Consider the following 25,433-nt stretch of genomic DNA (forward strand, 5'->3'; position numbering starts at 1 on the left):
GGCGCTCCGGGGGGGTGGGAGAAGCACCCCCCACTCCTCTGCGCGTGCCACGTGCTGCAGAGGCGCGCGGAGCTCGCGCCCCCCCACCCCGTTCCGTGCGCGCGCGTCTCCGCCGCCGCCGCCGCCGCCGCCGCCGCGACCTCGGGCGGCGGGCCCACCCACCGCGCCGGAAGCGGCGGCCCCGCTCGAGCTGGCCCGCCTGGCTCCGCTCCGCTCGTCGCCCCCGCGGCGCCGGAAGCGCGGCGCCCGGAAGTGGCGCGCCGGGCGGCGGGCGGGCGGGCGGGCGGAACTCCACTTCCCGGCAGCCCCCGCGGCGCCGCGCGGCGAGTTGCGCCTGCGCGCGCGCGGCGTGCGTGGCGGCGTCAGCGGTTCTAGAACGTTGCTGTGGTAGCGCTCGGGCGCCATGTTAGGACGAAGGGGAAGGAGGAGAAGCGCTTAAAGCGGCGGGAGCGGGTGCGGGAGCGGGGTTGGACCCAGGGCCGAGCCAGGCCCCCCCCGCCCTCCCGCCTCAGTGGATCATGCCCAGGGCGGCAGCGGCGGCGGTTGCGGGGGGGCAGTGACTGGGCGGTGCCGGCGCGGGAGACGATGCCGTTGTGAGTAGCGCCGCCGCTTCTGTTCCTCCTCCCGCGCACGCCGGGCCGCCTGGAGGGGTGGGGGGCGCGAGCCAGCGAGCGCGCGCGCGAGGGGCGGGCGCGGGGGGCTCGGGCCGGGTCGCCGCCGCCGCGCGCCCCGCGCCCCGCACCCCGCCGCCGCCGCCGCGCCGGGCCTTCCCCTTCCGGCCTTTCCCGCCCCTCGGCCCCGCGCGCGCGCGCGCCCCCCGCGCCCTCCCGCCTCCCGGGGACGCGGCGGGGCGACCCCCCACTCCTCTCGGTGGCCCGGGGACGCCCGCGCCGCTGTGTGTGTGTGTGTGTGTGTGTGTGTGTGTGGTCGGGGTGGCGGGGGAGGGGGTCCCCCAAAAGTTTGTCTGCGGGAGCGCGGCTTCCGTCTGCCCCGGGAAGTTGCCAGGGCGCCCCCGGGACGGACGGACGGACGGACGGACGGACGGACGGCGCCGGCCAGCCCGGACCGACCGTTCGCTTCTGGGTTGACCGCGCGCGCGTGTGCGTGCTTGTGTGTGTGTGTTTCTGTGTGTGTGTGTGTGTGTGTGTGTGTGTGTGTGTGTGTGTGTGTGTTTTCTGCAGGGGGGCAATCGTGCGCCCGAGCTCCCAGCCACGCGCCCCGGGGAAATACGGGCCCTGAGCGCGCGCCCCCCGCCCCCGCCCGCGGCGCCCGCAGGATGGAAGGGCCGAGTTGTGCGTTTTCTTTGACGCGGGGAGGGGGAGTTGTCGGCCGGGCAGGGCTGGGCCGGGGCCCGAGCAGGGGATTCCGGGCGGGGCCGGGGGCCTGGGGGACGCAGCGCCCGCCCGCCCGCATGTTGGTGGCCCTTTCGGAGCAGGAAGGGACTTGGCCTCGGGGCAGGGCCGCAGGTTCCGCGCTCCGTGCCTCGAGGCGCCCTGGAAGAGCCCGGCTTCGCCGTCCTAAGAAACTAAGAATACTTGCATGCTTTTTTTTTTTTATTTTTATTTTTAACCTCTGTATTTTTTTTTGTTGTTGTTGTTTAAGACTGGCTGGTGAAGACTGTAACTTGAAAAAACAAAACAAAACACTTAAGTGCTTTAAATTCTTTGCAGAAGAATCTGTTTCCTATATGCAAGTGAGGACTGGAGTTCAGTGGGCAGGGCGCTTTGCCTTCCAGGCGACCACCCCCGGCTCATCATCCTCCTCCGCATTCCATATGGTCCTCTGAGCATGGCCAGGTGTGGGCCCCCCCCCCCCCCAAACATACAACAGTGGAGACAGATGACACACATCGTGCCTTTCCGGTATTTGTTGTTGTTTGTTTTGGTGCCACACATGCCTGTGCTCCGGGCTAATTCCTGCCTGGCCCCAAATCGTGTTGGCACACTACTGCATCGGTATGAGATGCACTGCGTTTTCTGGTCCCGATTTTACAGTTTGTCCTGTGCTGTGCCGAGCAGATCATTATTGCATCAGCTCCTCTTATCCCGTTTGTAATAAAAAGGATTAGCACTCGGGTACCGGAGTACTTGGATTCTTACCAGAGCCACCAAAGTTGAAGTGACCCGAAGAGATGCTTAGGTAGCTGGGAGATGGGTAGTGGGCGAAGAGCTGTTGTCCTGAATTGTCGGGCCGGGCTGGTGCTGGAGGCAGGTAGTGTGGACCTGCTGGTGGAGAGTGCTAATACCGCGTGGCAGTGTAATAACACAGAGGCTCCACTCCTGGAAGGGTGTGTCCATGTTCGTATTATTACCAGGGGTAGTTGTGCTTTGTGGGGGTGGGTGTTTTGGGCCTCCCTGGAGGATGCTTTAGGGGCTTCTCCCAGCCCTGCGCAGGGGGGTCACTTCTGGTGGTGCTGGGGGACAGCAGTGCTCCCCATATGGGAAGTGAGAGCCCTGACCCTTATACTCTCTGGCCCAGAGTAATTGCCTCCCCCCACCCCCGTTTTGATTTTTGGGCCTGGCTGGTGTTGCTCTGTTGTGTGTTCTGGGGTCATTCTCTGGTGGTGCTTGGGTGACGGTGACCAGGCAGTGTTGGGAATAGCACTTGGGTCTTAGCGCTTGGGTCTTCTGCATGTGAAGCTTGCCTTTGGAGTGCACGCGGGTGGTCTCTCTCCCCTGTCCCCTGCTCTCTCTTCCCTCCCCATTTCTCTTCTCATTTGCTGTGGGGGTGAGTATGGGTCGCACCCAGCTGTGCTCAGGGCTCTTAGCTCCACTCGGATCACTCCTGATAGTGCTGGGGTCCATATGCGGTACTTGGGATGAAGCAGCTGTGTGAAAGGCGAGTGCCTTAACTCTGTGCTGTAACCCCATGGGCCACCCTAAAGCAGCCCCCCTCCCCATTTTAAAAAAAGTAAAATGTTATTATCGAGACTTGATACTTGAGGTGTTTTTTTTTTTAATGTCTTTTAAATCCGATCTCATAAAGGAGGAGTTACACATTAAGCTCTAACTAAAAGTAGAACAGTTTTTTTGTTTGGGGCCCAGACCAGACTGTGCTCAGGGCTTAATGGCACTATCAGTGCTTGGGGAACCAGCCATATGTGGTGTGGAAATTGAGGCTGGCCCGGCCGGGTGTAAGGCAGGTGCTGTGATGTCTCTTGCCCCGGGAGTGGTGGTTCTGAAAAGAGCTTTTGTGTGCTAGTTGTGCGCCGAATTAGTGTTTCGGAATTCTGTTTTTACCTGCAAAAACATGTATTGAGCTATGGATATTGATTTGGTAAAGGTAAAGGTAAAGGCCCTCCCGTTGATCATCGATTTGCTCCAGCGGGCCCAGTAACGTCTCCATTGGAGACTTTGTTGTTACTGTGTCTGGCATATCGAATTCGTCACGGGGAGCTTGCCAGGCTCTGCCGATTCATATGGACAATTCGTTATTTGCTGAGAATGAATTGAAGCTTGTCGCTTTAAGGAAAACTGATAGAGTTTGGGCCACAGATAAAATTTGAGCTTTCAAGCAAAAATGAGAATTTGGGAGGCTGGAGCCATGGCATAGCAGGAGTTGCATGCAGTTGACCCTGCTTCCATCCCTAGTACCACAGACTGTCTTCCAAGCCAGGAGTGATCCCTGAGCGCTCTTGGATAAGGCCTGAAAACAAAACAAATTTTGGGACACTTGGTTCTGATCCTCACAGCTTGACAACTTCCCAGTAATTGTTTGCAATTTGATTTGTGGTGATATTAAGGAGTCGTTTTTCTGATATAGGTAAGAATGTGTCAGCATTTGGAAGATGTGCCTGTTTCAGTGAACTTACATTTTCCAAGCCTCCAACTCATGATGTCAGTACCATCATATATGGGCAAAATGCATATTTTAAGGCTTAAGGTGGACAAGTTGTTTTTATGCAGCCGAGTGTAAAGGGCTTGTTGATGTATGGTTTGAGCTTTCAGAATGTTACTCGTTTAGAAATTACCACTTGTGAGGTATTGGTGTGCTTCAAAGATTTATGAGTTATTTGAATGGCTTTTACATTACAGTATTTTAATTTATTTTTGTGTTTTTGGGTCATACCCAGTGGTCCCTCGGATGTACACTTGGCTCTCTGCTCCTCTCCTATGTGACTGAGCACCGGTGGGAGCCACGTGTGGTGCCTGGCACTGGGTTTTGAACCCATCTTGGTGCTTACAAGGCGAAAGCCCCACCCTCTGAGCTATCTGTAGCCCCAGGATACAGCATTTTAATAGCTTTCTAATGATAATGTAGTGATGTGTCTTTTCTTGATAGGTATCTATTCCATTTTGGGGCCACACCCAGTGGTGCTTGGGGGCTACTCCTGGTTCTGTAGTCGGGAATCACTCTTGGCAGGCTCAGGGGACCATGTGGGATGCTGAGGAAGGATCCAGCCTAGGTCAGTCTCGGGCAGAGCAAGTGCCCTCCCCGCGGTACTAACATTCCTGCCCTTCTGTTCAAAAGATTTTATGGAAAAAAGATTTAAATTTGTTGGAGCAGTTTTGGAAATCCTGCTGTCTGTTATTAAGTCATTATTTATTTATTGCTTTTTGGGTCACACCCGGCAATGCTCAGGGGTTATTCCTGGTTTTGCACTCAGGAATCACTCCTGGTGGTGCTCGGGGGACCATATGGGATGCTGGGAATCGAACCCGGGTCGGCCGTGTGCAAGGCAAACGCCCTCTCCGCTGTGCTATTGCTCCTGCCCCTAAGCCATTATTTAAAGAGATTTGCAAGAATATAAAACTTATTTTAAGTTTTTGTTTTGAAAAGCTTACTAAAAATGATTGTCTTGGGAGGTGGCCCAAAGTGGAGCACCGCTTTTCATACAGACTCAGTTGGTTTACCCCCGCTGCCAGTTCAGAGTTGCCCTCAGACCAGGCATGCCCCCAGAAGTTATTAGCATGTCGTAAATTCCTTATTAATAAAAATGAGTAAGCATTTAAAAAAATAACACTTCAAATTTTCAGTTCAGTAAATATTGGCACACATAATTATATGAATTCTTTGGGATCTTCAGTATGTTTTAAGAGGTATAAAAGAGCCCTTAGACTAAAAAAAGGATTGAGAACTCGAGAACTGTACAGCTAACAGTTGTCCCAAGCTTCTATTTTCAGTGCTAGTTGGTTTCTTTTAAATGACCACACGAAAACGTGTAGACAGTTTTGAAAAGTCTTGAGGAATTGGGAGACATGGCTTTAGAGACTGTGTGTGTGTGGGGAGGGGGGGGTTCAGTGGAAAAAATCTTAAATTACTTGTAGGGAGATAACGGACAACTTCTAATTTAGGTTTTCGAGTTGTTCCCTCACTCTTCCCCTCTACCCGCCTTGTGGGGGAGGGGGAAGGCCACACCCGCTGCTTCTAGGGGCTTGTTCCTGGCCCCAGCTCCAGAATCAGTCCTGCAGTCCTGGTGGGGCTAAGGGGGCCATAGGTGGTGCTGGGGATTTTTTTTCTTTTCTTTTTTCTTTTTGGGTCACACCCAGTGCTGCACAGGGGTTACCCCTGGCTCTGCGTTTAGGAATTGCTCCTGGCAGTGCTGGGACCGTACTGGGTGTCGGGGATCAAATCTGGGTTGGCTGCCTGCAAGGCAAATACCTGCCTGCTGTTATATTGCTCCGGTCCCTGGTGCTGGGGATTGAACCTGGGTCGACTGCGTGCAAGACAGGTTTCCTACTCTCCATACTAGCATTCTGGCCTGGATTTATTTATTATTTATTTATTTATTTATTGCTTTTCGGGTCACACTTGGCAATGCACAGGGGTTACTCCTGGTGATGCACTCGGGACCATATAGGGTGCTGGGAATCGAACCCAGGTCGGCCGCGTGCAAGGCAAACGCCCTACCCGCTCTGCTCTCTCTCCAGTCCCTCTGGCCCGGATTTAGATTTTTAATTTTTTGGGGGGGTAGCAAATTACTTGTTGCTTATTAATGTTGCTATGAATCTGAAGTGTTACACCTTAATGCTTTTCTTTCTTTTTTTTTTTTTGGCCACACCCATTGGTGTGCTCAGGGATTATTCCTGGCAGGCCCTGGGTACTATGTAGCGTGCCTGTGATCGGCTTGGCACTCCAAGCCTGGTTAGATTGCTGTGTGCAAAGCAAATGCCCAAACGACTGTCCTGTTGCTCCGACCCCATATTTGCTTTTTTATGCCGAAGTTGGGAGGTCGTGGGAGTAAATTTGAACCTATTTAGTTCCCCTCCTTTGGTACTAAGTAAGGTGCTTTTAATGTTACACAAAATTTCATCTCTTACTTGTATCAAGTTTATAAAAACTTGTTTCAGGTAAAGCAAGGCCATTTAGATTTGGGGTGGGGGCATACCTGGTGATGTTCAGGGCTGACTCCTGGCTCTGTACTCAAAAGTCACTGCTGGCAGGACTTGGGGAACCATCCCGGGTTCTGGGGATCAGATACACTTGACTGCCTACAGGCAAGTGCCCTTCCCACTGTCTGGCTCATTTCTGTCAGCTTTTAAATGATTGCACAAAATCTTGATTCACAAAGCAGCAGTATTGCGGGAGACATTTGTTTCCCGTAACATTGGTTAAATTGTCTGAGATTTCTTGAGGTTGGGGCCTTAATTCCGCTTTGGTTTCCAGGTTCTGTTCCCCTTCTAATACTGTACTATTTTTCCTGGGTCTTGTTGGGAACTGTTACTTTATCAGCTCAGTTGACGTCTGTTTAAATGCCTTGAAATATATGTAACGAACAGCACACTGTAGTCTTAGTGTATTTTTGGTGACTCTGGTTTATTTAAAGTCACAAACAGATTTACCACTTAGACATTTTATCTTGTGACTACAGCCTTCAAAGGTAGATGTTTGTTGTTTTCAATCCTTGTATGATAGGTTTGCAGAATCCTATAGCTTTCTCCATTCCGGAAATTTAAAGATTTAGGAGAAAATCTGTAGGGTCCCAACCCCATAACTTCCTTTCTCTGTCATAGAATTATATTTCATATTTATATTTTCTCTGTTTTGTTCAGAAACTAACTTGATGTCACTAATGGTGGTTTTGCAGTTTTTGAGGAAGGCAAAATGTTACTGGCATTTTTTGTATTTAATGCACATAATATGTTTTGATGTACAGATACACCTAATAGTTGTGTGTTCTAGTCCAGATCATCTTAATAAAGTCATATTGTAACCAAACAGGCATGATTGGGGGGGGGGTGGACAGGGTCCCAGGACACATAAAAGGTTTACAGTGTACTGTATTCAGTAATAATATGTGCAATAAATGATGTGTATACTTTTGAAAGGAAGCAGACAAATGCTATATTTTATTTAGAAAAGGGGAGAGAGATGTGATGAAGGAAGAAATGCACAGCGAATGTTGTTGGGAAATAGTCAACCCGTAGACTTAATGCAGGGTAGTCACAAACCGGGTCATACCTGGCGATGGACAGGGGTTAATCCTGGCTCTGAACTCAGGAATTATCCCTGGCGGTGCTCAGGGGACCCTATGGGATGCTGGGAATCGAACCTGGGTTGGCCGCGTGCAAGGCAAACGCCCTCCCCGCTGTGCTATCGCTCCAGCCCCTCACAAACCGCTTTCAACTAAAAAACCTGAGTAAGCAAAAATCAATGAAAAAGATAGGCCTGAATTTTGACTATTGTTTCTGATTTATTTTTGTATTTTTCTAGATTCTTTAATTTTGAAACTGACGAATTGACGTGGAAATGCTGTGAATGGACTTTTAAATTTCTCTTACCCTTCTGGTTAGAGGGTCTGGGTGCAGTTGGAATTGACCTTATGAGGGGTGGAAAAATAATATGTCTATTCTTAAAAGCAACAGGGATGCTTTCCCTGAAAAATCAAATTTGCATTTTCATAGTTTGACTTTGGGGTTTAATCCTAGTTTATTGCCCTTGAGTGCAGATGATCGCTTTACTTGGTTTGGTGATTTTTAGGGGTGAGGGCCACACCCAGGCGGTGCTCAGGGTGCACACCTGACACTGTGCCCCAGGGATCAACTTCTAGCAGGACTCACTAAGTGGTGTCTGGGATCTGTCTAAACCTGTCGGCTGCAGGTAAGGCAGGTGCCCTACCTGTTGCATTACCTCTCTGACCCCCAAACTTGTGCTTTAAAAAAGAAGAATGATTTTTGATTTTGGGGCCATACCCAGGGCTATTTCTGGCTTTGATCAGAAGCTAGGGGGCCTTATGGGGGTGCTGGGGTCCACTGTGGGAGGCAAGAGACCTACCCACTATGCTATCTCTTCCAGCCCTTCTGCTGCTACTTTTTTATTTATTTAATTTTTAAATTTGTATTAGTGAAACACCATGAGGTACAGTTGTAGATGTACAAATTTTTGTGCTTGGGTTTCAGTTATACAACAATCAAGTACCCATCCCTCCACCAGTGCCCATTTCCCACCACCACGGATCCCAGTGTCCCTCCCAACCCCCATCCTCCCATCCCACCCCGCCTCTGTGGCAGGGCATTCCCTTTTGTTCTCTCCTTTTGGGTATTGTGGTTTGCAAGAGAGGCATTGAGTGGCAGGTCTAGAGTCTACTTTCAGCATGCTTCTCCCATCCTGGGAGGATCCTCCCAACACCCTGTAATTGGTCCTCCCTTCTCCATCTGAGCTGCCTTTTCCCCTAGCGTGTGCGGCTGGCCTCCAAGCCATGGAGTGAACCTCCTGTTACTATCTCGGCTGTTCTTGGGAGTTAGTCTCCTATTTGTTACGTTATGTTCCCCAGATGAATGCAATCTTTCTGTGTCTATCCCTCTCTGACTCATTTCGATTAACATGATACTTTCCATGTAGTACCACTTGTATGTAAATTTCATGACTTCATCTTTTCTAACAGCTACATAGTACTCCATTGTGTAAATGTACCAAAGTTTCTTGCACTCAGGTTTTTTCCAGATTCTGGCTATTGTAAAGAGTGCTGCAATGATCAAACAAGTTGCTGCTACTTTTTAAAACTATGACTGGATGGTTCACTTGTTACATATATTTTTAAGAATATGCTAGGTTCAGTGGAACAGATAAGATGACAGAAACAAACTAGAGTCCCGCAGTGAATCCTCGGCTTTGCATAGGCCTCTGAACAGCAACGCTGTGGTTGCCCTTAGCACTAATGGTGTGTCCCAGACCCAGATTCTGTGTAGAGATATATGTGTAGTTAGATTATAAATATATTTAGTATCACTTAACACAGGACAAGCCAGTTACGTTTTTAAAATAATTTATTAGCAAAATATATATATGTGCAATGTATATATATATGTGTGTGTGTGTGTGCAAGTCTGTTCAATTTTTTGTGACAGATTCATTTAATGCACTTTCAGATACTTTACAGCCACCATGTCAGTTCATAGATGGGGTGCTAATCTGTGGGAGTAGGAAGTTGGAAAGTACCGGTCTTGTGTGTAGCTGGGCACCATTCCACAGGCTGAAAGGTTCAAGAATGCTGCTGAGAGCAGCCCCTCAGTCGCTTTCTGGCCAAGGTCTTCCTCCCCCACTGCTTACCGAGAAGCTATCGCGATGTTTTAAACCTCGGGACCAGAGAGATGCAGGGGTTCAGGCGTTCCAGCCCCACCACGAGAGAGCCCTGAGTACCGAGTATGGCCCAGAACCTCCACCCCAAGCCCAAACAACTGTAACACAGACACATGTATACACACTCACATATCCAGCATTTCTCTGATTTCTCTGGTTGCTTCCAAAAAGGACCCTTCCAAAGAAAGTTGAGATTTCAGTTTCACCCTGAATAAAAATAGGGGGAAATGGCAGTGTTTCCTGTCCACTGAAGTAAAATCGAGTCATTTGACCCAGCTCTTACCGTGCGCTACAGACCCCAGATGCCCAGCAGGAGGTGATAGGGATGGATTCATTAGTAAGAGTGCGCTTTGCTTAAATTGAAAGAATTTTTCAATAAGCTGTTTGGGAAGATAGTTGATTTATTGCCCTTTTGTATGGCTGACTCATCTCTGCAAGCCCTCCCTTGTTGCGACAACACACTTAAACGTCTTCCTGCACAATCATGGCTCTTTGTTTCTGAGACACACACACTTGGGTTGGGGGTTTCTAGGCCACACCCAGCAGCAATGGCAGGATGTTCCTGGCTCTGTGCCCAGGAGTGACCCCTGGTGGTGTTCAGTGTACAGTGTACCTGGGATCAAGCATCCTGAGGGCAACTGCAAGCTTGCAAACTCCGTCTGATCCCCTCCCTCCCGCCCCCCCCCCCCTTGTTTCTGTATTGGGCTGGAGTGATAGCACAGCGGTAGGGCGTTTGCCTTGGATGCAGCCAACATGGGCGACCCGAGTTCGATTCCTCTGCCTCTCTCGCAGAGCCCCGCATGGTAAGCTCCCTGTGACGTATTCGATATGCCAAACACGGTAACAACAAGTCTCACGATGGAGATGTTACTAGGCCCGCTCAAGAAAATTGATGAACAACGGGAGGACATGACAGTTTCTGTATTTAGTTCATGCTAAATTCTTTTTTTTTTGAGGGGGGTGTCACACCTGGTGATGCACAGGGGTTACTCCTGGCTCTGCACTCAGGAGTCACTCCTGGCAGTGCTCAGGGGACCATATGGGATGCTGGGAATCGAACCCGGGTCGGCTGCGTGCAAGGCAAACGCCCTACCCGCTGTGCTATTGCTCCAGCCCCTCATGCTAAATTCTTGAACGGTCTGGATTTCAGACTAAATTTTGTATTGTCACTGAGAGCAGACTTTTAATTTCCTTACTGATTTTAGCTTTTTTTTTTAAAAAAAATATAAACAGTAAACTACTGTAATGAATACTGTGCTTTGGGGCAAAAATAAATGGTGCACAGGTGCTTTTTGGAAAAGTGGTGTGAAGAAATTTGATCGTCTTAGGGGACCAATACGTACAGCCAGTAAGGGGCTTACTTTGGACAAAGCTGACCCAGGTTCCATCCTCCGCGTTACCTATGGGCCCGAGCCTGCTAGGAGTGGCCCGGAAACAAAAGGAAGAAATCCCATTATCAGATGCCGTAGCAGTTTCCTGGAGCTACAAGTCCTGCGTACTTTGCTTTGTATTTGTTTCTAGTCATAGGCTAATAGTGATCATTGTTTTAATTGAACATTTATTTGGTGGCGATTGCTGACAGATTTCAGCCTCCTTATTACCTTTGTCTTTGCCTGAGTAGCATTAGATGACCTTCCAAGTTTCATTTGACATCTATAATCAAGAACAATTGAACAGGCTGGTGAGATAGTGCAGCAGGGCTGACGCGGGCCGTCACTCAGCTGGCCTGGGTTTGAGATCCAGCCTCCCATGTGGTCCCCTGAGACCACCAGGAGTGATCCCCCTCCGCACTTTGAGCACTTTGTGGTGTGGTGGCAAAACAAAAACCAAAAATGCTTTTTTTAATTTTAAGGATACTTGATTATATTGTGACAGATGGATAGTGGGACTTCTCGAAAGCTCACTGTGAATTGGTGTGGTGTACGCTGGGTGTGTGCACTCTTCCGCCAGGCCTGTTCTATTCGGGGAGGGGGTTGCATGCATCCTCACTTGGGTGTGTAATTCTTTCCTCTCATATTTCCTAAATAGAACTGTTTTGCTTTAAAAATGGGCTTATTTAAATGAAGGGGCCCGGGAGAAAGCTTGAAGGGCCTGTGCAGGAGGAAGGGCGTGGATGTCTGGTCCTGTCTGGTCCCCTGAGCACCGCTGGGAGGGATTCCTGATCACAGCCGTTGGTTGCCTCCCAGTATTGCCAGTGTGCCCGTTCCCTCTCCACAGTGGTTCGAAACACTTGGTTGTCATGTAGGACGCATAACACGCTACCGGGTTCTGTTGAGATTTCACTAAGTACTAGATTATAGTCTGTGGCTTTTTTAGCCATTTTGGGTGCCCTCTAGGGAGTAGGCCTCACCTGACTTATTGTGGGCATCTTTCCTTGCCACTGTGTGCAATAACAGCGTCATTGTCAAATGCAGCGTGGCATTTTGTTGTGAAGAGGTGATCTCTTTAGCAAATCCTATACTAAAATAAAATGTTTATTTATTTTTTATTGCTTTTTGGGTCACACCCAGTGATGCACAGAGGTTACTCCTGGCTCTGCACTAAGGAATCACCCCTGGCAGTGCTCAGGGGACCATATGGGATGCTGGGAATCGAACCCGGGTTGGCCGCCTGCAAGGCAAACACCCTACCCGCTGTGCTATCACTCCAGCCCCCAAAATGATGTTTATTTTGGAGATTTTTTGATTATTTTAAGGCATATGGTGCTCCAGTGAACAGTTTTGGGTGTCTTTTTATCTTAGTCTGATGACAAGGGTCAAATTCTGGAGCCAGCAAAATCGAGAGAGGTCAAGAGATCCCAAGCACTGCCGCTTTTGGTTCTCTGATACAGACTCTTCATTTCAGACTTAAGTGTTGTGGAGGGGGAGTTTGACCCATGTTTGACCCAGCTTCTACCTCAGGAGGGGTGCGTAGATTTGGGATAGATGAGTGTATTTCATGTCTTTAAATGTGTCTATTTCATGTCTTTCCCATTTTTGTTTTAAGGGAGGGATCTCCCACAATGTGCTCAGGTGGCCTAGGACAGTTCTTGGTGTGGGAGGGCCAGCCAGGCTAGCTAGTGGTCAGTGCGAGGCTCCTGGGATGCGGTGTGTACCAGCCTGACTCCGGCCATTGTGGTCACGGGATTGAACCCGGTTGCACACGCCTGCGCCTTCCCCTTTGGGTGCTCTTTCTGGGCTCAGCGTCATGTGTAGCTAGTCAGGGTGTCTGAGCCACTGTTCTCCACTCCAGGACCTGGCGTCTGTGTTCTGTGGTTCCAGTTTCTGGAAGGTAAATTGCTTGAGGTGCAGCTGCTGGAGGAAAAGTCTTAAAATTGGGGTAGTGAAATGTAGTGCACATGCTTCGGATGTACGGGGGTTCGGTACTTGGCACACTATTGCGAGGGCACTTTTAAAACTTTCTTGAGTTTTGGTGCTTCAGCTGGCAGTGCCCAACTGGTCTGCAACTTTGAAGGCAAGCACAGTAACTTCCAGATTCTGTGTATGTCGTCCTCTTTTTTTTTTTTTTCCAAGTGGAGAGTGTGGTCAGGGGTACACCTGGTGCTCAGGTCTTATTTTTGGCTTTGTGCTCAGGGATTACTCTTGGTTCGGGAACGATATGGATGCAAACCCTGGTGGGCCGTGTGCAAGGCAAGTGCCCTAACCACTGTACTTTTGCTCTGGCCCCTGTTTCAGATGCATAGTAGCTAAAATTTACTCTCTAGTATTCAGTGAAATATTTTTTTGCTTGATAACTTTTTGCATAATTTGGCATAATGCCTTCTCACACCCACCAGTGCTCAGGGCTAACTCTGGGTTCTGTGCACAGGAATCACTTCTGGTGGTGCTCAGGAACCATATGGGGTTCTGGGGATCAAACCTATGCCAACCCCATGCAGGGCAGGCATCCTACCTATGGTATTACAGCTCCGGCCCTACAGTGTTTCTTTTAATTTGACTTACAAAGTGTTTTACTATATAAAGTTGGAATATTTTTAGGTAGGTCAATGTTATATGAATGGGCATTTGAGTTTGTTTCTTGAATACTCTTCTGAAAATAGTGTTTATTTTCTTGAGTGTCTTGGGGTACTTTTTAAAATTTTTAAATATGTAAAAATAGTTTTCTGGAATTTCGAAACTGTATTATGTGGGAAGGTAAAGTTCTTAGTGTACAGTTCTCCCCCTTACCAGGGGACTCTCAGACTCCCCATCATGCCTGAACCTGCAGGTACTAATGTACTCCTTTATACTGGAATTTCATATATCTGTGATAGGACTGAAATTTTATTATAAATTAGGTGCAGGGCATTAATAACCTTACAATGAAATAGCACGACACTGTAGCAATAAAAGTTGATATTTAATATATAACTCTTAATATGCCTTATGTAACACTTTGCACTATGGTTTATCTGTTGGTAACTGAAAGGTTTATGAGTAATGCCATGAATTGGGGGCACTTCTATATTTCATAATTCCTCACTGATCAGGAAATGGTTATTGTCATCGTATATCCCCAAATTGATCATATTTTGTATGGCTACTAAACTACATAAGAACTAACTTGTCACCATTTGAGTTTGCTTAAGTGTATTTGTTGGATGCTTAAACTTTTGAAACAACAATCTTGCCAAAATAAGAACTCTGTAGTCACATGGTAACTTCACAAAAATGCTGTTGTTCTGAATACCTAAATATTTGTTCTAACTAGTCAGGTCTTGGATGCCAAGCATTGGGGGGTTGTGTGTGTGTGTATGGTAAGGGGAGGGGAAGGAGGGACCTTACTTCTGAGTATTGGCCACACCTTGCAGGGTAGTTGTCAGGACTTATTCCTGGATCTGTGTTCAGAGATCACTTATGGTGGGTTCAGGGGACTCTGGGATGCCAGGAATTGTGCAAGGCAGCTGCCCTACCCATTGGACTTTCCTCCGGCCTGGAAAAGGTCCTTTACTGATAAGAAAACTATTGTAGTTTTAAATTTTCTAGTTTGCTTTTCATAGCAAAAAAAAAAAGACATGGGGCCAGAGAGACACTATGACAGGCAAGACAGTCGCACTCCATTTGGGTCTCTGCACAGTCAGGTGTGATCCCAGGACAGAGCCTGAGCACCGCTGGACTGTCACACCCAAATAGTTCTTATAGTGATGCTTTGGATTTTTTGTAGGGAACTTGTTGGAGTCTTACAGGTTTTATTGTTTTTTATGTTTTTTTTTTAGGTCATATCCGGCAATACTTAGGGTTCACTGCTGGTTTTGAGCGCATATGTCACTCCTGGCAGGGCTTGGGTACCATAAGGGATGCTGGGGACATCCTGGGTAAGCCACACGGAAGGCAAATGCTCCGCCTACCTCACTCTTTCTCCAGCCCCTAGTGTCACTTTATGATACCAGTTTTGTGAGTCTGTTGACTGTTAATTGATAGGATATAAGGACTTAATTATTACTTAAGGGTTTTTTGTTGTTGTTGTTATGGTTGTTGCTTTTGGGCTGGTGATCAAGCCCGGGTCAGCTGCATGCAAGCCAAGCAACTTTCCCGCTGCACTCTCTCAGGCCCCTGCTTTGTGTATTTTCATCGCAGGAGGTGACTGCCTGCACTGGAAAGCTAGAGCATTAAGGAAGTTTGATGACTCATGTGGATCCCCAGTTCTGTGAGCTCTCCTGGCTCTGGACAGCTCATTAGAGTGAGGAAGTAGGAGGGGATTGCTCAGAAGGGATTGCTGTAAAAGATCATAAATCTGATTCTTAGTGTTACTTTCATAAAATGAAATGAAAATTGAGACAATCTGTAAGTGGTCCTGGGAACACCATCAGTAGATGTTTTACAGCCTGATGATTGATGGTATGTTTTGGTGCTCTTGGTTTGTTCTAGGAGAATAGAAAATACCCACCCCCTAAAAACAAACACAGTCTAATAGTCATAGTGTAAGCCAGAATCCTGTCGGTAGGGAATGAGTATATATAATGACATTCGTATATTGGATTTCACACGGTATTGCTTAAGTAGGCTATTGTTAAAATGATTTACTTTGAACTTGAAAAAAGGTTGGGATGTGTTTGTGGATTTTTAAAATTTTGGCTTTGTTCTGGGCAGCCGTATAGGGTGCTGGGAATCAAACGGAAGTTGGCTCATACAAGGCATGCGTCTGCCTGCTCTCCTGTCTTTTCAGTCGCCTTACTTGTATTTTAAAGCCGTTAACTTTTTGGTTCTTGTTTTTAGGCCACACCTGGTGGTGCTCAGGGATTGGCTGGCTGCATGCAAGGCAAGCCTCCTTCCGTCTGTACTGTCGCTCCAACCCCTAAAACAGTTAATTTCTTTTTGTTTGGGTTTGGTTTGGGGCCACCGAGGTGCTTCTGGCTCCTATACCCAGAGGTTGTACCTGTTGGTGTCCAGGCGTGCTGGCGCTGGAACCCAGTCCTCCAGCATGCAGAGTTCATGCTCTGGTGAGCTGTTTCTTTGGCCTTTAGGGGGAGGTGGTGGAGAGTCGCCTCCCCAGCAGTGATCAGGACTTGCTTCCAGCAGTTGTCTCCGGGCCAGTGGTCCACGACTTGGGCCACAGGGCACTGTCAGGGATTACCCCAGGGGTGCTTAGGAGTCTCAGGGGCTGGGCTCTGCTTTTCACAGTGGACTGTGATGATGGGGATCAAACCAAGACTAGCTCTCCAGCCCCAATGTGGGAATCTTATTTTTAATCAAAAACTTCTTTTTTGGTGGGGTGGGGGGGGGTTCTTTGTGTCGAAACATGTATTCTCAAAATTACATCTCCTGATTACAGTGCAGAGGATGGAACCTGGACCTCTCGCTTGCAAACATACCTTTAGCCAGTTGAATTAACTGTCTTGCTTGCTGAATTAATTTCTTCCTCCCTACGCCCCTCCCTCTTTGTCGTCCTCCTTTCCTTTTCTTTTTTGGAGGCAGCATCCCTGGCAACTTCAGGGTTACTTCTGGCTCTGCACTCAGAAGTCACTCCTGGTGGTGCCTGGGGAACCACGTGGGATGCTGGGGATCGAACCCGGGTCGGCTGCTTGCAAGGAAAACTCCCTGCCTGCTGTACTACCGCTCCAGCCACTCAAATTAATTTTTTAAAGTATTCGAAGTATGCCATTACTTAGGTGGAAATATTTTTTGTTGGTGGTAGTTTTTAGGCCACAGTGTGGTACTCAGGACTTCTTGACTGCCCACAGTCACTTCTATCGGGTCCTTAGGGGATCAGATGAAGTGCTAAAAGATAGAACCCGGGTTCGCCTTGTTCAAGGCAAGCACTCTGTCTGCTGTACTATTGCTCTGGCCCTCAAATTAATTTTTTAAAGTATTCAAAGCATGCAATTTTCTTTTCATCACTTAGATTGAAATCTGACTAGTTACACAACTTGGGAATTTCTCTTAAAATGGAAGAATTTTAGAGACTAATATTATTTTTGGAATGTAAATCTCTTGGCAAAAAAACACCATTTGGGGCTGGAGAGATAGTACAGAGGGTAATATGCTTGTCTTGCACATTATCCAGCTAGGATTTGATTCCTGGCAACCCATAGGGTCCCCCAAGTCCTGCCAGGAGTGATCCCCGAGTTCAGTCAAGCCCTTCATGTTGCCAGGTGTTGCCCCCAAACCAGAGAATCAAATACCGTTGCTGTGCATAACCTTTGTTCCTCCTTAAGGTTTTTGTGTTTATATTATCTGTGGATTTTTAGTTGTGAGTGAGATGTTAAGTCCCTTTTGTGGGGGGTGAGGGGCATCTCCTGTATTGGTTATTGTTTGGGATTAGTTTTATCATTGACTTGGAAATAAATAGGTTTGGACTCCTTTTTAAATTTTATTTTCCTAGGGTTGTTCACATTGATGACATTCAGTATTTCAACACCAATCCCACCGCCATTACACCTTCCCACCACCATTATTTCGAATTTTCCCACCGCCTTTCAGGCCTGCCCGCTACAGGCAGATTCTAGATAATTTATTTTCTGTTGCTTTCTTTCGCTGCACCGCGCTCCTGGAATTCTCAATATGTAGATGATTGGGGTCCAGAGACATCTCTGTAGGGAGGTTTTGAGATTTCTTTTGTGCCTTGCTTAACTGGCCTGGAGGCACTTCCTGGGCGGGACAGCCTGGACCCCAAGGGGGTGGGGAGAGGGGAAGGGAATGGGCTTCTCGGACCCTGTTTCCGTGTACCTGAGTTTTTCTTTTCTTCTGAAAGTTTGTGGCCACCGGGGGTTCATCTGGAGTGGGTGGCGAGGGGACACCCTCTCTCTCTGAGGAGCCCCATGAAATCCGTGAAATCGGCTCAGCGCGGGCCGGAGAGATGTCTGGCGAGCATCTGTCTTCTGGATTCACTGCTGAGTCTTGATTCCTTTTCAAAAGTGAATTTTTCTCAGTTGTGTTCTAGTTTGACTTCTTAGAGTATTTTTGATTCTTACTCAGAATTTATTTAGGTAAATTTAGGTAGTAACAAAGTTAAACACTTTGGAATGGGAGGAGACACTGCTTTGTCATTTGTTATTTTTCCTTTTTAAAGACAAAATGTCTGCGAATAAGATTTTTGGAGGGATGAAGTGGCAGTGAAGGAGCTGTTAAAGCAGTTTTTTGGTGATGCCTGTTGGTTTGAAATTCCATAGACTTTTGTGTGGGGAGGCACTAATCTTTTCCAATTCCCTTTGTAGTCCAGTTACAACGCAGGGGTCACAACAAACACAACCGCCACCGAAGCACTATGGCATTACCTCTCCTATCAGCTTAGCGGCCCCCAAGGAGACCGACTGCGTACTGACACAGAAACTGATCGAGACTCTGAAGCCCTTCGGGGTTTTTGAAGAGGAAGAGGAACTGCAGCGCAGGTGAATCTTAGGTTTTTCTTCACCACCTCTCCCTTCTTTTCCCTTCCTTTCATCAATAGGGTGTCCCAAAGTTACTTGTCTTGTGGGGGCACGTATCCTTGTGGTGTTGGCTGGGGCTTCCACACATTAGCAGAGGTATGCAGCAGGATGCTTTACTTTTGGTTGTGGTGTTTGCACACTTTCTGCTAGTGCTCGCAGGGCCACATTGGCCATGTGTGTGCTTGCTGCAGCCTCCCACTGGCTGTGGTGCTGGCACATCGTTTCAGTTGTGGTGCTCACTGGAGGTGGGGGGGTCACACTGCTTCTTATGGTGCCAGTGGTCACAGATCTTAGAGCTGCCACTTACAGTGTACCCATTCAGACCTTTCTTTGGTAGGCACACCATGGATTGGGCTCTTGGCCTTAAACTTGCAGGACTATCTCTGGGCCATTGAACTCTAAACCTGAATCCTATTTTTTTCCCATTGTTTTTTTTTTCTTTTATGTAGGAGTATTGCTATTTATTCATTCAGTCACTGGTTAGCTGATTGAATTGGGCATGAACTCCACCTTGCATTTTTTTTCATAATTTTATTCTATTTTCTTCTCATATTTATCTATTGAATAACTGTGGGAAAAGTTACAAAGCTTCCAGGTCACATTATATTTGTTTTGACTCTGGGTCACACCTGGTTGTGGTGCTCAGGGACCAAATTTCTGGGGTGACAACATGTGGTGCTGGGGATTGAATCTGGGCCAGCTGCGTATCTCTTGGGCCCCACTTTATAAAATTCTATTGGGACTGGGGATGGGGTGTGTGTGTGTGTGTGTGTGTGTGTGTGTGTGTGTGTGTGTGTAAAATTATGCACTACCAAGGCCATACCCGGCGGTATTCTCTCTGGTTATATGTCCCAAGAGTTGAACCCAAGACCACACATGTGCAAGGAAAGTGCATCAGCACTTGAGCCAGAACTCCTTACACCTTAATTTTTATGTTATTTTGTGCATCCTGGGATCGAATCTAGGGCTTCACACAATAAGGCAAAGGTTTTACTGCCTGGCTTCACGTGCAGCCTCTTAGTTTTTCTTCTACCATAAGGTGGGGGTGGGGTGGGGGCATATTGGCAGTGCTCAGGGCTTACTCCTAGCTCTGTACTCGGTGATCAGTCCTGGTGGAGCATGGGGGCACCTTTCATGGTGCTGGGGATCCTGCCTGGGTTGGCTGCATGCAAGGCAAGTGCCCTGCCCACTGTCCTGTTGCTCTGGCTCTTTAATTTGATGATTGGTGTTTGGATTATGTAAGTACAGGTTTGCCAGGAGAAATGGGAATGCCTTTCGTAGCTAAAGGAGAGCCTTACCCAGTAGAACAGTGCCCACATACACCTAGCCACTGTGTGCTTTCTGATGACTTCAAAAGTGGGTCACATTTGGGAAGCCACCTTTGATCTGTTTTTCATCTCAATAAGTAATGTTATGGAATTGACGATTGATACTTGCTCTGTCAACAGGATTTTAATTTTAGGGAAATTGAATAACCTGGTAAAAGAATGGATACGAGAAATCAGTGAAAGCAAGGTAAGGTGAAATATTTGTCTATAGAGTAACATTTTGGTCATTTTTTGTTCATAATTCAATGCAGTTGATTTAAGATACACCTGGTAACAAGGCTCGGTATCTCTGTCTAGTTATTTTTTTAAAATAACCATTCTGGGAAACCAGAATGGTGCTTATTGAGTTCTTTGTTTTGTTTGGGGACCACACCACAACTTGGTGCTGGGAGTTGTTGCTAGTGGGGCTGGGGCCCAGGCACTGCCAAAGATCGAACCTAGACCTCCCACATGGCCGGAGCATGTGCTCTTGCCCTTGTAGCCATCTCCCTGGACCCAGAGTGTATTGGCCCCAGGGATTTGCACAAGGGCTGCACTCTGTCACCGAGCTCAGGTTCAGTGTTTGTTGTTGTTGTTGTTTTGGATTAGGGGCCATACGTGGCAGTGTTCAGCACTTCCTTTGGACTGGCCCTCAGGGATTGCACCTGCCCTGCTCGGGGGACTCTTTGTGGTGCCAGGGATCTAACGTGGGTCCATGGCTTGCATGACTCTCTACTATTGGTCCATTCTCTCGCGTATTAAAAGTCCCTTATGGTTGTGACATTACAGAGCTGAAATTCAGTAACTGAAAATATGAAGTAGTTTTTCCTAGAAAGGTACTTTTAAAATGTTACAAACACTTGACACTCCATAGCTTTTTATTTATTTATTCATTTATTTGTTTGTTTGTCACTGGGCGCTGCACAGGGGTTCCTCCTGGCTCATACACTCAGGAATTACTCCTGGCGGCGCTCGGGGGACCGTATGGGATGCTGGGAATTGAACCTGGGTCAGCTGCGTGCTAGGCAAACGCCTTACCCGCTGTGCTATCGCTCCAGCCCCCTCTATAGCTTTTAAGGAATCTTACATAAATGAGAATCTTTTCAGGTACTAGTCTCTCAAACTATTGCTTTGTTTAGTGTTCTTAAATACTATTTTATTGAGATCCTAATGCATTATTATAAAAAGTTATGATAGCTGATGAATTTATAAACTTTCAGCAAAAGGAAAAAGAATTGGGGGGAGCACAGTTTGGGTCTTTGGGTGGTAACAGCAGTGCTCAGAGCTTACTCCTGCTCTCTGCTCAGGAATTACTCCTGGTAGACTCAGGGGACTGTAGTTGGTGCTGGGGCATGAATCTTGGTTAAGCCCGCTAGAATATTCCCTCTCTGGTCTAGGGAATATTCTGAAGCGTTTGCGTGACAGGGGACAGAGAGGTACCAACCAGCGGTTAAGGCCTTGCCTTAATATCTCTCTGATCCTGGTGTCATCTCAGGCACTGCAGAGGGTCCTCGGAGTATTGCCAGGGTTCATTCCTGACCACAGAGCTAGGAGTAGCCCTTGAGTACTGCTGGATTGTACGTATGACCCACCTGCCAAACAGGCATGACCTTGCTGGATATGACTTGATGCTCAGGGCTTACTCTCTGGCTTATGCCCAGGGGTCACTCCTGGCAGTGCGGGAGGCAGTGGGTGTCATGTGGGATGCCTGGGATGGAATCCTGGTTGACCGCATTTCAGGCAAATGCCTTGCCCACTGTATTCATGCTTTGGCCCCAGGATTTTTTTCCACATGGTCCTCCAAGCACTGCTAGGAGTGATTCCTAAGCACAGAGCCAGGAGTGACCCTTGAACTTAATTGGGTATGGCCCCAAAACCAAATCAAAACAAAACCCAAAACAGAAGAAAAAAATTTTTCTAATTCTCTTGGTGTTTGTACACAGAAAAACCTTAAGTTTATTTCTATTATTGAAGCATTTTGGAAATTAAAAATTTATAGTAGTATTGACATTGAGGACGCTTCTGACATGGAAAAATTATACTCTAATATACTATTAGATATATACTATTAGATTAGTCTGTATAATTGAATATATATACTATGAGATATATACTGTTAGATTAGTCTGTATAATTGAATTTTTTTTTTTAAGTTATCAATGTGTGGTGCCAGGTATCAAGCCCAGGACCTTTTGCGTTCAAGGCAAGAGCTCTACAACTTACTACATCCCAGCCCCAGAAGTAAAACACGAGTGATGTAACATCTTTGTTGTCATGAATAAAAATCTCTTGGTCTCATCATTGCTTCTGTGGAGTCACATGCTGTTCTAGGCCATAATCCTCTGTAGAGACTGCATTTCCCGAGAACAGAAAATTCAAAAGTAGTTTCAGTCTTCAGTAATAAATATCAATTTAAAAGTTGTGAGTTGATTTCATTTCACATTAAGTTGTTTCATGAAGGCTAGCTATGTATCCTCTCGATGAAATTTCTGGTTGCTTTTGGGTTTGTCCCTGTCCCAGTGGTGCTGGGGGCCTGGCGCGTGAGAGCCAGCAGGGCCTCCAGCCCTCCCAAGTTTTCTCACTGTCCTTAGATACATTGCAGTAGAAGTCTTATTTTTGTTTTCCTTTTCAAGTGTACTGTGTTTGTTTAAGCCCTTTCCCTTGGTCTCATCAGCAAAATAACCACCGTCTATTTACTCCAACAGAATCTTCCACAATCTGTAATTGAAAATGTTGGAGGAAAAATTTTTACATTTGGATCTTACAGATTAGGAGTACATACAAAAGGTAAATATTGTTGCTGATTATTTTGAGAAAGAGTATCTTTTTATTCCTGAAAAATTATGGCATGCATTTCAGTTTATTATGTTGTTATACAGTTTGGGATTGTATGGAAGAGTGAACATTTCAAGAGGTTTAAATTTAATAAACTGAAAAATGATACCTTAAGTTATCATTGAATCACCGTCATCTCGTTGTTCATCGATTTGCTTGAGCGGGCACTAGTAACATCACAACAAATTGTGAGACTTGTTACTGTTTTTGGCAGATCGAATATGTCATAGGTAGGCTTTTCTGTGCAAGTGAGATACTCTCGTAACTTGCCGGGCTCTCCGAGAGGGGTGGAGGAATCGAACCCGGGGTGGCCGCGTGCAAGCAAATGCCCTACCCACAGTGCTATCATCTTTCCTACCAGTCCATTTGTACCTTTAAAATTACAAAAATTACAAATCTTGTACAAAATTACAAATTTTACAAAATTACAAAAAAAGTAAAATTACAAATTCTGTTTCTTGTAGAAATACCCACATATTATCTGTTGAATATTCATATGACTGCTAACATCCTAGAGAATGTGGATATAAAACATTTTTCCCATTGAAGAGTTCTTTTCAACCTTGCCGCTTTTTTTTCCCCCTTTTCTTTTTTCTTTTTGGGTTATTCCCGGCGATGCACATGGGTTACTCCTGGATTTTCACTTAGGAATTACTCCTGGCGGTGCTCAGGGGGCCACATGGGATGCTGGGGATCGAACCTGGGTCGGTGCGTGCTAGGCCAACGCCCTACCCACTGTGCTGCTGCTCCAGCCCCAGCCTTGCTGCTTTCGATATTGTTTTCCCTACCTGAAGAATTATGTCTGAAGATCAGGAAAATGAGCTGTTTTCCTCACACCCACCCTTCTTCCCCATGCAAAGACAAACCAAAGAAATGTATCTGTCATCATTAATGATCAGTGTTGTTTATTTTCTTCCTTACGCTTACAGTTTTTCCTCCTCTTAAATCACAATAAAAATCCTAACCATGAGGAGAACATTTATTGAATTCTTTTTATTGGGCACTGATCTAAGCTTTTGGTCTTCATTATTTTATTTCTCTCCCACACTAATGTCTTATTTTCATGAAACAAATGGAGGATTTTTTTTTTTTTTTTTGCTTTTTTGGGTCACACCGGCGATATTCAGGGGTTACTCCTGGCTCGGAGTAATTCAGGAATTACTCCTGGGACCATATGGCATGCTGGGAATCAAAACCAGGTTTGCTGTGTGCAAGGCAAACACCCTATCCACTGTGCTTTTGGTCCAGCCCCCAAATACAGGGTTTTGGCACGTAAGAGATAATAAATCTTTGAATAGTTTTAGCCATCTTGGCAGAACTAGGATTCTGACTTGTGCTGCTCCTGTGTAACCGTTAGTACTGATCTCAAGGTTTTAAAATTACCTGCCAGTATATTGTATTTATGCCAGAAAGTTAAGTCTCACAGTGGAGACGTTACTGGTGCCCGCTTGAGCAAATCGATGAACAAGGGTGGACAGTGCTATATTGTATTTATTCTGGCAGCCTCCTGCCCATCTCCAACTACTCCATGGTATTAGTACTGTATTTGCTTTTCGTGTATCCTGTACACAGTATTGTCTTTTTTCTTTCATGAAGATGCGAAATACTCAATCTTCAGAATAGTGCCTGCACTTCTGAATCTCATGGAAATTACTGTTTAACTTGATTTCTCATTCATCTCTCTTTTATTCGGAGACTAATTCATCTCATTCATCTCTCTTATTCGGAGAGCCCGGCAAGCTACCGAGAGTATTCGATATGCCAGACACAGTAACAACAAAGTCTCCAATGGAGACGTTACTGGGCCCGCTCGAGCAAATCGATGATCAACGGGAGGGCCTTTACCTTACCTTACCTTACCTCTCTTTTATGATACCGGTTAATGTTCTCTTTTTTCTGTTCTCACGTATTGATTGCTGGCATCCAGTAAAGCATTAAATAACAACTGTCATAGCACAGTCTCTACCTTGGAATTTTTGCCTGTGGTTTTTGACGTTGATTCTGTAGTTCTTAACTAGACATCAGTTTAGTCTCTTAAATATTGATTGTTGTTTAGAAGAGAACTATTTTCTGATCGATGGATTAATTAATATGGGGGTGGTTGATGACCCTCTCTTTATCATAAAAGGTCTTTTCTAAGTTACTTTCCTTGCTGCCCTCTTCTCTTTGTCCGTGCCAATTTTAGGGTCCTACGGCTAAAAACTAAAATACCATTAGTTAAGGTTAATCTTTTTCTGTTTTGACTGGACATGTTCTGAAGGTGGAGTTTGTTTTTTGAGGCCCACCAGTAAAATGTTAGCAGATCGTCACCATCAGTAAAGTTTTGCTGCAGTAAGATGCAAAATGATCTTGTGTGTGCTGTTCTTCAGTGGTTGATGACTGAATTTCTTTTTAGGTGCTGATATTGATGCATTGTGTGTTGCACCAAGACACGTTGATCGAAGTGACTTTTTCACCTCATTCTATGATAAGTTGAAATTACAAGAAGAAGTGAAAGATTTAAGAGTGCGTAAATGCTTGGGTGAAAGGGATTGAATGGGGGTTGGAGAGAGAGTTCATGTGTTGAGTGTCAGGTTTGACTTCAGAGGTCCAGGTTTGATCCCTGGGACCACATGGTTAGCTCCGGGCACAATCAAGTCTGACCCCCAAACAAACAACTTGTAGCACATATGGCCCCCCAAGCACAGAGCCAGGAGTAAGGCCTCAGTGCGTTCAGGAGTGACCCCAAAACAAACATCAGCTGAACGGAACGGATTTTATGATATTGCTGTTGTCTGTTAAGCTCATGCAGTTTGCTAGGCTTTTAGGTGTTTACTTATATATGTGTTTGTATTTTATTTTTTTTAGTTGCCTAAAAACAAATCTGTAATTGGGTGCAGAGTAGAAAACAAACGGGGTCTATTAGGTAATTTGGCCGTGCTCACCTA

The 25,433-nt window shown here is 46.6% G+C and overlaps 1 protein-coding gene across 2 annotated transcripts in view; it reads left to right on the forward strand.

Moving 5' to 3' along the window:
* The first annotated feature begins 369 nt into the window (after positions 1 to 369).
* Positions 370 to 25,433, forward strand: part of PAPOLA (poly(A) polymerase alpha) — a 65,643-nt gene continuing 40,579 nt past the window's right edge. The window contains exons 1-5 of one of the 2 annotated variants that reach the window (XM_056108271.1): positions 370 to 593; positions 18,152 to 18,325; positions 19,813 to 19,879; positions 22,377 to 22,458; positions 24,902 to 25,011. In XM_056108271.1, the coding sequence (XP_055964246.1) occupies positions 586 to 593; positions 18,152 to 18,325; positions 19,813 to 19,879; positions 22,377 to 22,458; positions 24,902 to 25,011 (441 nt within the window). In that variant the 5' untranslated portion in view covers positions 370 to 585. The remainder of the gene's footprint in view (positions 594 to 18,151; positions 18,326 to 19,812; positions 19,880 to 22,376; positions 22,459 to 24,901; positions 25,012 to 25,433) is intronic. The other variant, XM_056108272.1, reaches the window with a different exon arrangement.

The sequence above is a fragment of the Sorex fumeus genome, unplaced genomic scaffold (genome assembly GCF_029834395.1).
Source record: "Sorex fumeus unplaced genomic scaffold, SorFum_2.1 ptg000201l, whole genome shotgun sequence".
NCBI lineage: Eukaryota > Metazoa > Chordata > Mammalia > Eulipotyphla > Soricidae > Sorex > Sorex fumeus.